Source organism: Adiantum capillus-veneris, chromosome 3 (genome assembly GCF_014529385.1).
Source record: "Adiantum capillus-veneris isolate H3 chromosome 3, ASM1452938v2, whole genome shotgun sequence".
NCBI classification, from domain to species: Eukaryota; Viridiplantae; Streptophyta; class Polypodiopsida; order Polypodiales; family Pteridaceae; genus Adiantum; species Adiantum capillus-veneris.
Window position 1 is genome coordinate 161,128,679 of NC_140933.1, and position 17,412 is coordinate 161,146,090.

The following is a 17,412-nucleotide window of genomic DNA, read 5'->3' on the forward strand; positions in this document are numbered from 1 at the left end:
AATTAGGTCCCAAGATGGAAGCTTAGGCTCATAGACATGATCCTGAGTATAGACAAGGTGATCACAAGTTCATAAATAGAGCATTGCACTCAAGGAACGCAATAATATAGTACCAATACCAGTACCAGTGCACAGGTAGCACCAATACCAGTACCAATTTTAGTACCAGAGCACGAGTAGCACCAGTATCAGTATAATGATATTAACACGTTATCCTTACCGATGTGTGTATGTGTGTGTGTGTCTCAGTACTAGTACACAAGTAGCACCAGTATCAGTCCAGTATAATATAGTCCCAGTACCAGTACCAGATCTGTTACCAGAGCACAAGTAGCACCAGTATTAGTATAAAGATATTAACACAATATCCCTAGAAATGTGTGTGTGTGTGTATGTGTGTGCGTGTGTGCACGCGCTTGTGTGCATGTGGACAAACAATGTTACTCAAGCAAATTAGGTCCCAAGATGGAAGCTTAGGCTCATAGACATGATCCTGAGTATAGACAAGGTGATCACAAGTTCATAAATAGAGCATTGCACTCAAGGAACGCAAACTTGGATGACTTTTCATTCAGCTTTAGGCCTCTTTTATACTTGGGCATGGTATTGTGACCCTTCATCTTCCATCAACCCTTCTTTCCTTCACTCTCCACCAAAAAGGTCACAGCTTGACACAAACTTCAACACCTCCCATCAAAGATTTAATCTTTGCATATCCATGTTCTATATGCCTACTTCCCTAGTAGCATAGCTCGGACATGGTGCCCCAAATTCCTTTAGCCCAACAATGGCTAGACCGAATCTTGATAAATGCACTTACATTTTTGCACTTTCCTAATCCCTTTACTCCCACACTGAGTAGCCCAGAAAAGGTGCCCCAGACTTCTATAATCTAGCCCGGATCTCCCATCCCTATAGATTAGTCCAAGTCTTGACACGTGCCCTGCATACATGGGGGTTTACAAAACACTTTCAAAATACATTTTCAGTCTTGGAGGCTTCTGTCCTTGCTTCCTCCTCCTCTTCTTCTTCTTCTTCTTCTTCTTCTTCTTCTTCTTCTTCTACAGTGTGCATCTTCAATTCCAACAACCGATGTGTCAGCTTCTCGACACACAATCAGCAACAAGATTCCCATTCCTGAGAAGTCAGTAGTAGCAGAGCCCATTCTGCATGCTGATTTGCGAGCGTCTGATTGGGCTGCAGGTGGTGATATTACGTTGGCTGAGTTGGCGTTCATCTGGTGGTTGAAGCTAGAATTCCTTGATATAATGGACAGTGGATGTACGGCCCAGATCCACTGCCCCCCACCCCCCGACCTTGACGGGGTGTGCAGCTTGTTTTCTAACCTTCAAGGTTGGGCGTCGGGGGGCAGCGCATCGCAGCCCTCCGTTTACTGTCCTTTCTCAGCCGGAATCTCAGTTTGCAACCGACGGATGGCCACCATGTCATCATGCACAATTTCTCGAAGTTATAGGCCAATCATAGCACTACAAATCAGTGCATAGAATGTTGCGAATTGCAGACAACTAAGCGTCAGGAATGTTAGCGCTCCAAGCCAATCATGGTTGTCCATATTGGCTCACGGAATTTAGTGGCGTCTGTCAACTGCAACATTTACTGTGTTGACCTGGCCCTCCTTCGCCCGACCTTGAAGGTCGGGAATGGTCCCTGCTGACCATTCCCAGTTTTCAAGGCTCTCGCCATGGCTCCCGGCTCCCCGTCGATAGCCATGCAGTCGCCCTAAAAACAGGGAATGGTCAACAGGGGACAATTCCCTACACCTTAATCCATCACTACGGACTCCACAAGTGTAAGGTCTCTACTTTCGAATTTCACACAAGTTCTATTACGCATTTGAAACTTTTTTAACCATCACTCATTATTTAAGATATTCGAGTTCAAATTATGAATCGTAGGTTGAGAAAACCTAGAATTTGAAATTTACGCTACAAAATTCTGACATGTTTAGCTATATGAATCACTAACTAACTTATTGCAAGACTTATTTACTGATTGTAGAATTTTCTTTTACTACTGTAAAGTTAATATAAGACTGTAAAGTTTAACTTAAAAATGTAAAGTAAATTATCATTAAGAAAATAAATAAAATAATTATAAAGACAAAAGAATACACAGGGATGACAAATGAAGGCACATGGACTCACCTGGACTCACATAGGAGGGGACAAAGTGGGATACATTGTCACATGAAAAGGAGAGGCTAAGCTTGACTAATCTTAATGAGGGGGACTGTGTGGCCTTATCTTTTGATGATAATGACAAAGTGGTCAAGCTGATGGATACCACAAGGGTACCAAAAACGCGGGTATGATTTTTGAAAAAATTATTTTTTTTTTATTTTTTTTTAATGGGAAAAAAAAGTTGGACGTTTTCTTTTCTGCTATAAATAGAGCATCCATGCTCACACTTTAGACATAGATATTGCCTCTATAGTGCTCACGAAGTGCTGTCACTTCTCTTAGAGAGAAGGCGTCCACAAACCACTAAGAGAGCAAAAACTCCAGTGGACTAATAAGTACAAAAAAATGGCTCCAAAGCGTGCTCGAACCCAAGGCGCTAATGATCATGAAGCCGGTACAAGTAACGGGGGAACTCTTGCGGAACATGCTATGTCTCCACCAATCGGACCAATCAGAGCTATGGTACAGGTTAGTATTTTAGTTTCAAGTTATGCATCATTGCATATGTGAGACCATATGAATATATTATTTACCTTATGAAAAGAAAACACGGACCAAAACCACGGGGCTTAACCCCAAGAAACTCAGCATATGTTTGACAAGTAGGAAAGAATGTCTGGTTAAAGTGGTTGCTATAGGAAAGAATGTTTGTCCAAAACCTTCGGTATGGTTTCTCTCAAGTCTCTCTACTTATTAGCGCTGGTATTATGTGGAAGTTGTCGAGGCGTGAGATGACGCCCAGGATGGCACCGTTGATGCTATGGTGGGAGTACACCCAGATTAGCCTAGCTGGATACTGCAGTTTTGTTTTTCCGTGGAGTGAGGATGACGCCTAGATTGGCACCGTTGTTGCTGTGACGGGAGTACGTCCAGATTAGCACAACGAGTACTTGTCGAGCGGTATGGGACGCTCATGAGGACAAGGGTTTTTATAAATAATGTATATATCGATCGGACATAATAGCGCCAGTAGAGATTCTTGAGTGAACTTAATCCAAGGGTTGTTGGTTTAAAATTGGACGACTTCTTGTTTGACTATTGTTTGTAATACTGTTTGAAGGGCTGTTTTAACGAACCAGTATCATAAATAAAGTAAAGAAACATGTATGTTTAAACAGTGTGGTAGTAATTAGATAACAAAAGAAGGGCGAGTGTGGTGTGGAAAGTGGGAGAATGATACCCGACGGTATCATTCTATGGACGGGTGGACCCGATGAGTCGGGTAACTTTCCAATGCTAGAAATTGTTTGTTTTTAAGTCATAAATCTTAAAAGAGACAAACCTTGGCGGCTGTGCTTCTGAAACATGGGGAAAAAAGCACACAAGTTGGTCACTCTAAGATTTATACTTTTAGGTATAATTGATTATAGATAGTTTTTAGATAGGGTTCTGGTGGTCACGCTTCGCCATAGCGAGATAGGACCAATCCTTCACTAACGGTTCATGCCCGTGGCTACGTAGTAGCTAAGGCAATGTCCGTTGGTTTTTCCTTCTCAGGATTGGAGACCTATCAAAGGTACTCCGCTCCTCTCGACAAGGGGCAGGGACCTCACAACAAGTCATTTGTCATACTCTAAGCTCTGCAAGGATTAGAAGCGTTCTCCCATCTTTCTCTGCTTGACACTGCTCCCTGCTTCTACTTACAATAAGGTCATCAGCAAGGAACGAATTGGGGAAGGCTTCCCTTTTTTTTAGAGCTTGGTGGCCATTTTACTCTTGCAAGATGAAACATCGCCTGCAGCCTCCCCTGCAAGCCTTGCTTTGACTCAACGCCGCAACTTCGCCTTGGTAGTAGATATGCAGCGGTTCGCTTATGGTGATGGGCCTTCGAATCCAAGGACCTAGAGGTTATGGACCCACCGTGCTTTTGTTGCACGAGCTCCAAACCTTGCACTCGACAGAGTCACACAAGCAACTCGAAATCATTTGAATTCATGTGTAAAACACTCTCCAAATCTTCAAATGGTTTGATGTCACACTTCAAATTGTACTACGCATTCTCTTCATACACTCCTATTGAGAGTCAAAAAGAAATTAAGGATAAATAAGGTGAAAATATGAGCTTTGTACATACTCAATGGAAGCTCTCTCAATTCCCTAATCAAGGTCTCCTTCCACTAAGCACTTATGCTTATGAGAGCGCTACCCAACCCTAGCAACCTAGGCTCTGATACCATGTTAAAAACAAGGATCAATCTAAGCTAGGGTGGATGAAATTTAGTGCTTGGCATGATGTGTGTGTGTGTGTGTGTGTGTGTGTGTGTGTGTGTGGACAAACAAAGTTACTCAAGAAAATTAGGTCCCAAGATGGAAGCTTGGGCTCATAAACATGATCTTGAGTATAGACAAGGTGATCACAAGTTCATAAATAGAGCATTGCACTCAAGGAACACAAACTTGGATGACTTTTCATTTAGCTTTAGGCCTTTTTTATACTTGGCCATGCTACTTCAGTAATGAACCCTGCTTTGAGAAGATATCTCCTCCTTGAATTTCTTTGCATGATTGGGGTTCATCTTGTAGCTCTGTAATCTGACTGGTCTGACATCTGCTTTTAGTGGAATCCGATGTTTGCACACTTCTGGATCTATATGTTCCCCATGCAAATACATCCTTATATTTCTGGAACATTGCCTTTGCCTTCTCCTTGATCTCTGGCTTCATATGCTTATTGACCTTGATCATTCTGGGGTTTTCCTTGTTAGGAAATAGGACGTAGCTAAATACACATATGAGAGAGAGAGAGAGAGAGTGTGTGTGTGTGTGTGTGTGTGTATATATATATATATATATATATATATATATATATATATATATATATATATATATATATATATATATATATATATATATATATATATAGAGAGAGAGAGAGAGAGAGAGAGCAAGAGCACATGATATATGTGGTTCACCTAATGTGGGCTACGTCCACGAAAAAGCAGCAACTCAATGGCTTTAGTACTTCAAAACAAGAAGTAGATTACAAAGGGATTATACCCTTTTGGAGCTCCCGCCTTGATTCACTCTCACCACCTCACATCAACTTCACAATGCTTCAGAATCCTTTTTTGTGTGTAGGCCAAAAGGGCTGCCTCTCATGACTGCCCTCTCTCATGAGAGGCAGCCGTGTGTAGCCGCCCTTGTGTAGACAAGTCCAAATTGGACTCTCTAATCCGCCCATGTGTGTCCGCCCTTGAGAAGACAAGTCCGCCTTTGAAATCGGCCATCGGCCACCGACCACCGACCACCGACCATTGACTTTCGACCATCGGCCAAACAACCGCCATGAAAATTTTGGTTTCCGACGAGTGATTTTTCTTCACGCACGATGGCTTCTCCTCATAATGGGGGCCTTACAAATGTGTGTTTTTAATACGGAAAATTACAAGAGGTAAATCAGGCTCCATACTTAACATTCCTTTGAGCTAAGATTCCACTCCTCTACTTCTTGATCATCTGGAAGGAGCTAATTTGGCCCTCCTCCCTTCCATTTAACCATTGATTCTCCTTCTTTGTTGGTTTGAATATTGGCATCATAATCATTGAAAGGATTACTTAATTCCAGAAGGCCATTCTGAATCTCTAGTTCTTCAGCTCTTGGGTTCCCTTCCTCAAAATTTATTGAATTGGTTTCCCCAACTAGTCTAAAATTAAATTTGTTCGATGATGGTTGTTTTGGTGATTGGCCATCTATTGGAACTGACCTTTCTCTAGAATTTAGTTCGGTGTATTGCTCTGGGTATTATTTTCTTTGCCTCTTAGTCTCTTCCTTATCCATTAGCACAGCACTCATATCAATCTCTATCAAGGGAAAGATGTTCAAGGAGGCAAGCATCTTTTCTATCTTCTTTTTTCCATACTTCTGGCATAATTCTTCAAGTCTCAATGCCTTCTTCCCAGCTTTTGGTGTTGTTAGTCTTTCTCTGAATCCTTTTGCTGGCCCCTTGAATAGTCAATGTCTAGTTTGCATAATCATGTATAGCACTAGCAGTTCTGAGCCAAAGTCTGCCTAAAAGCATCCAATATGACCTAGAACATCCAACACTAAGAAGCTCATCTAAAATTTCCCCTTGCCCACTTTGATTTGCATATTTTGGACCAGCCTAGTAGCCTGAACCACCCTATGGTCAGCCATCCTCACTCTAAATGGTGTTTGTTTTAAGTCCATGATTCCCATTTTTTGACTGGGATGTATCTCTAGAATATTCACACCAGCTTCTCCATCTAGTATGACTCCTGACAATGGTTCCCATTGCTTTCTCAACTTGTAATCCACTTGTATAATTGGAACCTTGTCGTCTTGGATAGCTGTCAGGTCCACCACTTTGGCTTGAGCCTCAGCTTTTCTCTTCTACCTACTGAATTTTGCAGCTGCTGGTAATGTCATCCTGATATCTGGACCATTAAATTTTGTATCTTTTTGCATACCTTGGCATATACTGCTAATTTCCGTATCCTCTCACAGACATTGACATATATATCTTCATGTTCATTACCAAAGCTATTGTATGAACTTGAAGATTCTTCCTCCTGACAATCTTCACGGTTCCATTCCATTGGTTCCTCTTGTCTGGTTGCTGGTTGGATTTGAGATAAATCCTCTGACTGATCCTTCATCAGACCAGTGGCTCTAGCCATGGCCAAGTCTGATCTGACTTGTCGTGCCTCATTTTCCAGCTCTGTCCGCAGCGATCATAGACTCATTTGGTCTAGATGTTGCCTTCTCATTGAGGTTTTTCTGCCCTTCTGACGATTGGGGCGGTAGCTTATGAATTGTGCGAGACTCAAAACATTCTGGTTGTTCTAGAAGCTTCTTGTCAAATTTCCAATGATTTTTGTTGCAATCTCATGTTGTTCCTGCCATTTGTCTACTACCTTCTCCTTGCCCTTAGCCTTCCAGACTGCCCTTTGTTGCTCCCACTTTCTCATTTTTGCAGTCTTCTTTTCCTCATTCTCATTTGGGATCTCCTCAATGACGACCCCCTTGCTTCTAGTTACTACCCTGACCGGCACTAGTTCTGGTGCCTTCTTGTCGAGTGCTTGTGGTTTCAAAGCTTATGGGCATTGGGCCGCAAAATGTCCAAATTTTTTGCATATATAATAGTTGAGGCTTCGCTTCTCAAAATTTCCTCTACCTCTGCCCCTACCAGTGTCCCCTTGATACGTGCCCTTGCCTGTACCAATACCTCTAGTACTTGTGTTGGCTTCATTCTCGCTAGACCCACTGGCCCTATTTGCCTTGATCGCTTCAGGATTTGTCAATGCATTCATTCTCAGATCTTTCCCTTTAATGAAATGTTGGATTCTAATTCCACAATGGTTCCACAAGATTGTGAACACTCATCAGACCTATGATCTTTGGATATATACTTGGAGCATCAAATTTCCATTTTCTCGACTGAAGGTCTTGTTTTGGCAATTTCAGCGATCTGTTTCGACATCTCCTCTAGTTTCCTAGTCTACTATTCTTTTTTATTCCCTTTTCCCTTGTCATTTGATTCACTTTAAAATGTACCAGAACTAGCACTGGAGTCTAATTCTTCAGTGGAAGATTCACTATCACTGGAATGTTTCTTCTTATGACCTTTCTCCTTCTTGGCTTGTTGCTCAAGTTTCAGTGCCCTCTGTAGCAGATCATTAAACTTTTTGGTTGGTGTTGGAACCTCATGTTCCCTAAGCTTTTTACTTCTCAACCCATTCATAAACCAGGCTCTCATTCTTTTCTCTGAGGAAGGCTCTTGCAATTGAGTGGTTGGTTCCTTGATCTTCTCTACATAAGTCCTAATTGACAACTTGCCCTGTTTAATTTGATCTAGCTCACACAGGATATCTTCATCGCCTCTATGAGACCGATGCTCCTCCAAGACTAGGAACAACTGATGAATCAAGGAATTCGGAGCATTCATCTCATTTCAAGCACAGACAGTCTAAGAGAGCAGAATGACGCAACCGAACCCATGGATCCTAGCGTAGCCAGCAACGTGCTAAAGAAAGTGAGTGCAACAAGAGAAAACATCATTCAACAAGACACAAGCCGACAAAGAAGAAAGTTGAAGATGTAGTGATTGAAACATAAACAAACAATGACTGTGAAGTAGAGATCAATCATTACTGCAAGCAAAAATTTAAGGACAGAAAACCAATTTCTAGAACCAGAGCCAGTAGCCACGAGCATTCCACTAATCTAACAGTATCATTTTGAGTATTCAAAGGGGGCAAACAGGATGATCTTGATGTTCATATCCAAGTGTTTGAGTAGTATCCTGAGCTTAAGGATATCAATGAAGATGAATGAGGAGAGTACCTTCCCCAGACACTCAAGGAGGTAGTAAGGAAATGGTACTATCATTACCCAACCTACAAGCTAACGGACTACACAAAATCCATGGAGCTTCGTACGAGTACCTTGAAAAGGGGAGCATGTCACGTGCACATCTAACTCTATGTGCATGTGGACAAGCTAACTCCTATTTCTCGAGTTTAGAACTGCCTAGGAAGTGTTCTGGCACCCTGTGAGCCTGAACGTAGGACCTACATGGCCAGACACTTTAGAGTAGTTGCATACCCTCTGATTGCACATGAGAATAGCCAGTCTAGGTGTAGGCACTATGAGAGTCTTCCCATCCAGTTGCGTTAGTACATAGCATAGGTATTATCTGCATGTGAAGCACCTCTTATAAGTGAGTCTAGCCAACGTTTTTTAGTTTTCAGCCCATCCTTGACGTCGGCCATAGCAAATCATCCCATAGCCTCGTGGAGCTTGCAGGTCCCATTCAGTATCCCTAGCATTTTTCATTTTCAACCCCTAGCCTTGCAGATCCAAGCATCTACAACAAGATCCCATCAGCATCTCAGCATATAGGACCATTGTATCAGTATTTGTGCAATCTAAAGAAAATCCCTCTCCATAGTTTGTTGATAGAGATTTTATTTTTCTCTATGTGATGCAATTCTATCTCTTACCTAAGTTCTAAGGACAACTTGGTTCCTCTAAGTTTACAACTAAATGAATCGACTTCGTTGATCTTCATATTGAGAAATTGGAATGCTTCTTTCTTGAAACTAATTACCACGAAGCCCACATAAAATTTTGAAAGAGCTTACAAATCTATTCACGTTCTTTATTTTAAAAGGATGATTTTGACTTTTTTTACATTCATTGAACACTTGATAGCATTAAAGTATTGAGAGTACATTGAAGTCAACCACTTGGGCATTGAAAACTAGTCTTGCTTGGTTGGCTTTGTCATGGTAGATATGTGTGAATTGGTGCAAGTGTATAAATAGTAATTGTGTAAATAGGATACTATGGGTACACTGATTGATAAAGTTTTTTCTAAAAGAAAAGATAAATCAAAGGAAACGCAAAAGATTTTGTAAAACACATTTAGTGAAAACATTATTTTTTTTGTAAAGCATGCATGCGATCTCTTCGTCAAAAGAGAGCACTTGCCTCATGAGTAATGTCTTCACTTGAAGTTTGTACAGCAAAAACATTGGTTTTGAGGAGCTACGAAAGAAAAAACCAAACTTTTTGTACTAAGAATTTTATTCTGAAATATCAAAAAAGTAGATAGCATACAGTCTACGTGAGTGCCATCCAAAAGTATGGTGGAGAGTTGGCACAATGTCACTTTTCAAGATTTCAATGTGTGCCTTGATTTGTAGTTCATTTCCTACTACATAGTCATGGTATTCAAGGACAAGATGAGAAACCTGAATTTCTGTCTAATAATTTGACATTGAAGTCAATGCAATGCCAAGTGAATTTTTCTTGTTCCTCACATGGGATCTTCCCAAGGACGATTCAAATATTTTGGGATGGGAATCAAGCATGGGTTTTTGCTACTACTCTTATAACTTTCTCCTCTCTTTCCCACAGAAGATTGTGTCAATGAAGCTCTATGAGATGAACCATCTCGACATCCTAGAATTTTACAAGTGACACAAAAAACACTACTTTGTTTGACCTCTTAAGAAGGTTGGTTCATCCTCATTGTGCTCAACTTCAAGCTCTTCATCACCTTGATCTTGATACAAGAATCACAATCTATGAGCATTATAATTGGGTTGATCCCTCACATCCAAGACTCATGACAGTAGTAGTTACTTAACTTTCCATCATTTCATTCTTCTACTGGTCGCCCAGAAGAGCCATTTTCATCCTTATCTGTGATCATAGCCCCAAAAAGCCCTTTGCAATCTATTGTAGGCTGATTCATATCAACAAGACTAGATTCCTTATCCAAGGATCTTCTTTTCATCTTTAGAAGATCTTCCTTGTCTTTTGGTCCCCAAATCATGGTAAGGCTAAGTTTTTTCGGGTCAAGGAAACAACCTTAGCCATACCTCTTAAATCTCTTGCATCAATTTCTTTCTTTCTTGTCAAAAAGATCCAAAAGGATATGACCTTTTGACTTAGTTAAATATATCCATATAAGTAACACGTGCAAACATCTAGGCAGTCACTCTGCTTCGTGCATCTCTTGGAGTATAATCAGCTCTAGGACCAAACGTCTTCTTTCTCTCATACATGATATGGCTCTCATATTGTATGCAAAAAGCGGCAAAGGAAAAGTTACAGCGTTGAATGTGCGACGTAGAATAATAATAAAAGGGCATGCAACAAGTGCCTTCTGGATGATGAATGCAAGCGTTCATTCGATTTGTATTTTCAACCTACGATTGGTACTATGCAACGTGGAACATGCTCCTGCCTCGCATGAAATTTGTGCAGCCCTATAATTTTGCCTTCCAGGCCTTTCGGTCTTGGAAAACATCAACACTCTTCTCTCTGCATGCAAGATTAGGTGATATGCAACTGATTAATGTTTTAGAAAATTGGACAGCTATTTGAAAAGCTCCATAGACACCAATATGTCAGCAGCTTGTTGAATGCATGCCAGAGCACCAGTTTAAGACCTTATTACTTTACATAACAACAGCAGTCGAGTCACCTGCCACGTGTAGAGAGAGAGAGAGAGAGAGAGAGAGAGAGAGAGAGAGAGGCTTAACATATTCTAAAGCTAAGCTTACATCTAAAATTTGCAGCTCCAAAAAGGCCTTCAGACAGTTAGTTAATATGTCACACGTTAGAAACCTACACATTTTCTGGTTCGTCATCTCCATATGTTGCTCGGTTTGAAGACCTAAGCAACAAATATACATCACTGAAATTCTGCAATTGCTTTCTCAACGGCAGAAACATTGTTTTTCAGAACTTTCCATTGATCCACTGATAAGCTTATACCTGCAATATGCAGAGAAAAATATATATAAGAAAAAGATACGTTACCCTGCTTGAAAATTTCAAAGCACACATGTATATACCTAGATGAATCCACGAAGAGCCCAGATTCATCTATGAAGGAAAGTGCAGCTATACCACTTTGAGAAGGCACGACTACGAAAACGGAAGGGTAAGGAAAGGCTTTTCCAAAGCTAAGTATGCAATATTGTGGACCTTTCTAGATAAAAGAAAAGACTAAATGATGTATCCTTCAAACTAAAAGGTTACCAGATACTTGGAAGATTTACAATGCATTGAGACCTTTCAAAGGTGAAGTGCCGGTGGATAGGGAGCAGAGAAATACTCATTCCCGAACACGTCTTGTCACGTGACACATCCAACCCTATGTGTCCGTGGACAAGCTACAGTATGATCAGGGTTCAATCAGTCCAGTCAGTCTAGATTTATAAGTGATCTAGCACTTGTGAGTCTATTGGTAGACCATGCATGCCCAGTCACTTAGTGTAGATGCATATCCTCTAGTTGCACACAGCATGATCATAAGCATTCCCATCAGAATCCTTCAGGGGAATTTTCCAATGCATTTAGCCTATTTTTGACATTTTTCACTTATTATGTTTAAGTGACTTTTGTTGGAAAGTAGGTAGGGCAAATTGAGTAAGTTTGTATATAAGCAAACCTAAACTAGCACTAAATGGCAGAAGAGGCAACAGGAGCAAAACTCAACAGGCAACTTCTCAACAAGACCCCTTGGCGATTTCCCCCCTCCAAGCAAAAAGAACCATCAAACCCTTGCCTTAGCGTTTTCTCATCAAGGAGATCCTCGCCAGAAGCAAGCTCAGACCTAGCATTTTCTCATCAGCAGATCATCGCCTGAAGACCAGCAAGCTAGCGTTTTTCACATCAGCTAGCGTTTTTGCAACAATTAGTAACCGCGGCAAAGCTGCGAAACACCAACGTTTTCAGCCTCGCCATCGCCAGCAGAACTCCCCATGACCAACGTTTTCAGCAATGAAGAACCTGCAAGTTCAGCCACTAAAGAGTAGCAGATTCAGCTTGGAAAGACCGTCAGTTTTCAGCCTTTAAGAACCTCAGTTTTCAGCCCTAAACCTGCAGATTTTCAGCGTCAAAGACCACAGAAACAGCCCCGAGCATCAGCGTTTTTGGACTAGTCGCAGATTTCAGCCCATAGCGTTTTTGGACAGCAGTAGAAAGATTGCAGATTTCAGCCCTTAGGTCGGTTTCGTCATCCCCATCGTCATCACCGACATAGCCTAGACTTGCATCAGTCTCATACAGTTTGTACCAGTTTGTGCAATCATAAGTAGACCACTCTCGCCGACGAGAGTGGGGCCTTCGGAGGAGGGTTTTACAACGTCTCTAGTGTCGTATTCTCTTCTCTCTCTATCTCTCAGTCTCGTACACTTGCATGCATAGTGTCCATTCACTTTGTTTGTGATCATTGCATTCTCTCATTAAGAACGGAAGGCTCTACCTTCCATAAGAACAAAAGGAACCTTGAGCATAGTTCGGAGCACTCATCTTGAGCAAAGCGCAAACATTCATTCCGCTGCACCTTACAGGTCTTGGCTCAAAAGGAAAGGAAAGTGAAAGGTAAGCTGACACGACGGTATTTGGCGAAGTTCAAGAATTAATGCCAAGTGGATAGAGGAGGACTTAGCAGATACTCCTCAAACACTAAAGCTTTACCTTGAAGCTTTTGGTTTAACACCGACTATTCCAAGAGTTACGGATGAATCGACAAGTTGAATATGGTGTGGTGCGGACTACACAAGAGGGGAGTTACTCTGCTCCTTTGTCACAGGTTACCTCGATGGAATAAAGTCACAGATTTCTTTTGAGAATTTAGGCATACTAACAAGCTGACAGTATTCTCCTAGACGACTTTATGTAAAGGACTTTAAATGGGAATTCCTAAAATGAATCTCTTACATGTGCTCTCATGTGTGTATTGTTTGAATGCGTGTCTAAAAGACAAAATGATTGCAACAATTTGTCCCGGTCCTAGACGGTGATGTAGATGTGAGAGTGCCGAGATTTAGTAGATCAAGATACCCCTGAAAAGATCAACGCGGTTTGGATGTGATTGCTAAATAAGTTACAATGATCATGATTCTCATCTAAGATCTCAACGGGGATAGTGAATGATTCTCATCTAAGATCTTGACAGGGATACTAATGTGAATGTTTCGTGACTATCGTCTTCATGCAAGTGCTGGTTGTCTGTGGTCTAGTACGTCGATACTTGGAGTGTCACAGACTGATAACGTGGCATGACCTCCCAGACAGGACCAACAACACGGATGCTGGCGTGGACAGGATGTACAGATTTTCCGCGATTTGAGCTAACATGCTGACGTGGCTGCTGTACAAATTTTCCGGAATTTGCGCTGACAAGGTGACGTGCAGACAGTACGGATTTCCACGTTATGTGCTGACAGCTACAGACGTTGCAAGCTGTATGGAATTCCGTAATTCACACTGGCTGCTTTTTGGGGCAGATTTTAGACCAGATGCTTTTAGGGATTCACAGCTTTTGAGTTAAATTGCTTTTGGGGCATCCTCTGCAAGAATAAATAGACCCAAAGGGCCTCACTCTTCAAAGCATCTGGATGCATAGTCTAAAAGCAAAGGTCCTACGGGTGTTGTACTTTGCTCAAGCATTAATATCAAAGAAATACTGAAAGGGGCATCAAATTTTGGGGCCAATACCTCTGGGCACAGAGCTGCCCCGGGCCGTGTCGACTCTTATTTTAAAGTGTGAAAGTATTTTCAATGATTCTCTCGTGTGTCAAGTCAAATTCCCGACTTGGGGTGCCCAAATCTGTGTCAGTGGTATCAAAGCATCAGGCGTGTGCTTTTCTCAAAGCATACCAGTCCGGACACTTTGGAAATTGTTATTGAAGAAACTTCGTGTCCGGACCCCGGACTTCTTAGCTACTCCCACCCTTCATCATGCATCGAGCGTGCTCCTGTCTTCATCGCTCTCTTATACAGGGCATAAGCCATCATAAAAATTTCCAGATTACACATGGGTTCTCATAGAGAATCTGACATAGATAACACCTTTCAACGAGAAGGCAAGGAAAAGTTGAAATCCAGCACGGAAATTGAAAAAAAAAATGAAGAATACGACAAATTCTCGGCTAAAAAGTTTGCCAGAAGACCTTTATAATTTTCTTCAATGGTTGAGAATTTGGATATGCGACAAAAGGCAAAGTTGATCCTGGTCAACAAGCTCTACACATTGACAGGAACAAATCTTATATCCACTTTGCAAGTAAAATCGAGGATCACACGCAAGGGATTTGCATTTGAAAGCAATTGAGAGCAACAGCAGCTCAAGAATGAATCCAAATAAAAATGATGAATTTTGTTTTGAACAATGATGGATGAATGATGATGATGAATGATTCTAGTTTATCAAAATTCCCATATGAATGAGATGATTGGATATTGTCGTGAGCGTATCAAGAGTTCCTGCGGGATGAGATGGCTACATAGGGATCTAGGTGCATCAAGGCTTTTGGACGGATGAGATGACTAAATTGAATGATTGAAACATTGTGTTCAGTATGAACTAAGTGTGTGAATGAAGAACTTTGAAATAGGAATTTCCGAAGATGATTCTTATTTATGTAAGAAATTAATGTTTTCTAGAAGAACTTGCTACTTATGTGCAAATAACAGGTGAAAATCGAGAATGAGATGATGATGAGTTCGGAGCAATGAGAGCTCCAAAATGAACCTGATAACGATAAGAATCATGAATTTTTAATCATGATGAATGATTGAATGGAATTGTCATAAGCGCATCAAGAGTTCCCGAGGGATGAGATGGCCACACAGCTAGAATTGAATGATTGAAACACTTTGTTCAATATGAACTCAGTGTCTGATTGATGGATTGGAATTCTCGGAAATGATCACTCACACATGACTGTGTTTGAGTGCAAATGGAATGATTGCAGAAATGACTACAACATTTCGGTCTCGAGAGATCTATGGACATGATCGCAATATGGGATTAATTAATCTAACGTCAATGAGGTCCGATGTGGATCTAGATGCATTAATCTGACGTCAATGAGGTCCGATGTGGATCTAGATGCTAAATACGTTGCCAAAAATCATGGTCCTAGATCAAGAATGGATTCTATGTGATATGACTTGAATGTAATGTGATGTGACTGCCGTCTTTGTAGAAGTGCTAGATTTGTTCGTCTAGTGCGTTGATACTTAGAGTCAGTGTCTATTGAACTAGTTTATGGCTTCTGTCTGATTTTGCGGGCGTAATCGAGGGCGATTACAATTCTTTTTAGAAGGGGGTATGTCACAAACTGATAACGTGGCATGACCACCCGGGCAGGACCAACAATACTTATGCTGACATGGACATGCTGTACGGATTTCCCGCTATCTGCGTTGACATGCTGACATGGCTGCCGTACGAATTTCCTGAGATTTGCGTTGACAAGCTGCCGTGGCAGACAGTACAGATTTGCGTGTTATGCGCTAACAGCTGCTAACGTGGCAAACTATACAGAATTCCTAATTCGCACTGGCCGCTTTTTGGTGCTGTAATCTTTAAATATGTGGGCAAGCCTCTCACAACTCAAAGCATCTGGACGCAGAGTCTGAGTGTGAGCGCCTACCCACACTCTTATACTTTGAACACAGATTAATACAAAAAAATTACCGAAAGGGGCGCCAGTCTTTGGGGCCAATATCTCTAGGCACGGAACTCCGCCGGGCCAATGTCGAATCAATTGTGAATTGTGGACTGTTTTGAAGTGTTTATTTGTGTTGTCGCGGTAGATTCTCGACTTGGAGTGTCCAAGTCTGTTACGGTGGTATCAGAGCACGGCCGATTTCTCTTCTACAGGAAATCCGATCCCAATTTTTTATATAAAAAAATTCGCGGCACTTATGGCTTCAAGCAAAGATCAGTCGACTCCCTCTGCATCCGGAGATGCAAGAAGGGATCACAACGACGATTAACGCGAGGAGTATGTACTATGGCCCGCCTCAGCCTACTCAGGCGGAGCTCAAAGAGATGGTGTCACGTGACACATCCAACCCTATATGTCCGTGGACAAGCAAACCAAAGTTAGCACAAAATGGCAGAAGAGGCAACAGGAGCCAAGCTCAGCAAGCATCTTCTCAACAGGACCTTGGTGGACTTCCTCCAAGCAAGAACCCCCATGCTAGCATTTTCTATATCAACCATCCTCTAGCGTTTTCAAGATCTACTCATCTTGAGCAAAGTTCAAACATTCATTCCATTGCACCTTACATTAGTATCAGAGCTTTGGCAGTGTTCTGTATCACTCAAGGAAAGAACCACAAGAATCACAAGAATTTTCTTTGCTTGTTGCGGTCGCACGAACCCAAGTTCGCTTGGGCGTGTCGATTCCTTATCGTGTTTTTGAAGAGTGACAGGAATCCCACGAAAGAAGGGCTTGTCCAGCCTACCCTTGTGTCTCTTTTCACTCATTGAGAGCGGACCGTGCACTTAGCGGCCGGCCAATCGACGTGAGGTTGGTAAAAGCAACCTTGGTGTGAGCGCAAGGCCGCGAAGGGGTGCGCCCGCGGAAAGGAGTAGAACTCGGGTGAAGAGAAGATCCTTCTCAAACAGGGTTTGCAAGCGAAAGAAAACCTCAAGAACCTCAAGACCCTCAAGAACCCAAGTTCCTCGTAAACTTAAGAACCAAAGATCCTAGTGCAAGGTCGTCACCCGAAGCGGAATGGATACTTCGCATACAGGTGATGAGCATGAGAGAGGCGACGAAGAGTTCTCCCCACCAAGAGATTTTTCCGACCCTCCCCTCTTCGCCATCTACGCCACGAGTTGGACCAACTTCTATGGAGGCGATGGTCAAGTCGATGTTGGACATGATGGCACAACAACAAGGAACGAATCAAGTTGCGTTGGCACAA

The 17,412-nt window shown here is 41.9% G+C and overlaps 1 protein-coding gene across 1 annotated transcript in view; it reads right to left on the reverse strand.

Moving 5' to 3' along the window:
* Positions 1–11,217: 11,217 nt before the first annotated feature.
* LOC147462074 (RNA polymerase II transcriptional coactivator KELP-like) overlaps positions 11,218–17,412 on the reverse strand; it is a 31,652-nt gene continuing 25,457 nt past the window's right edge. Inside the window, exon 3 of the mRNA XM_086502538.1 lies at positions 11,218–11,451. Within this exon, the coding sequence (XP_086358664.1) occupies positions 11,369–11,451 (83 nt within the window). The 3' untranslated portion in view covers positions 11,218–11,368. The remainder of the gene's footprint in view (positions 11,452–17,412) is intronic.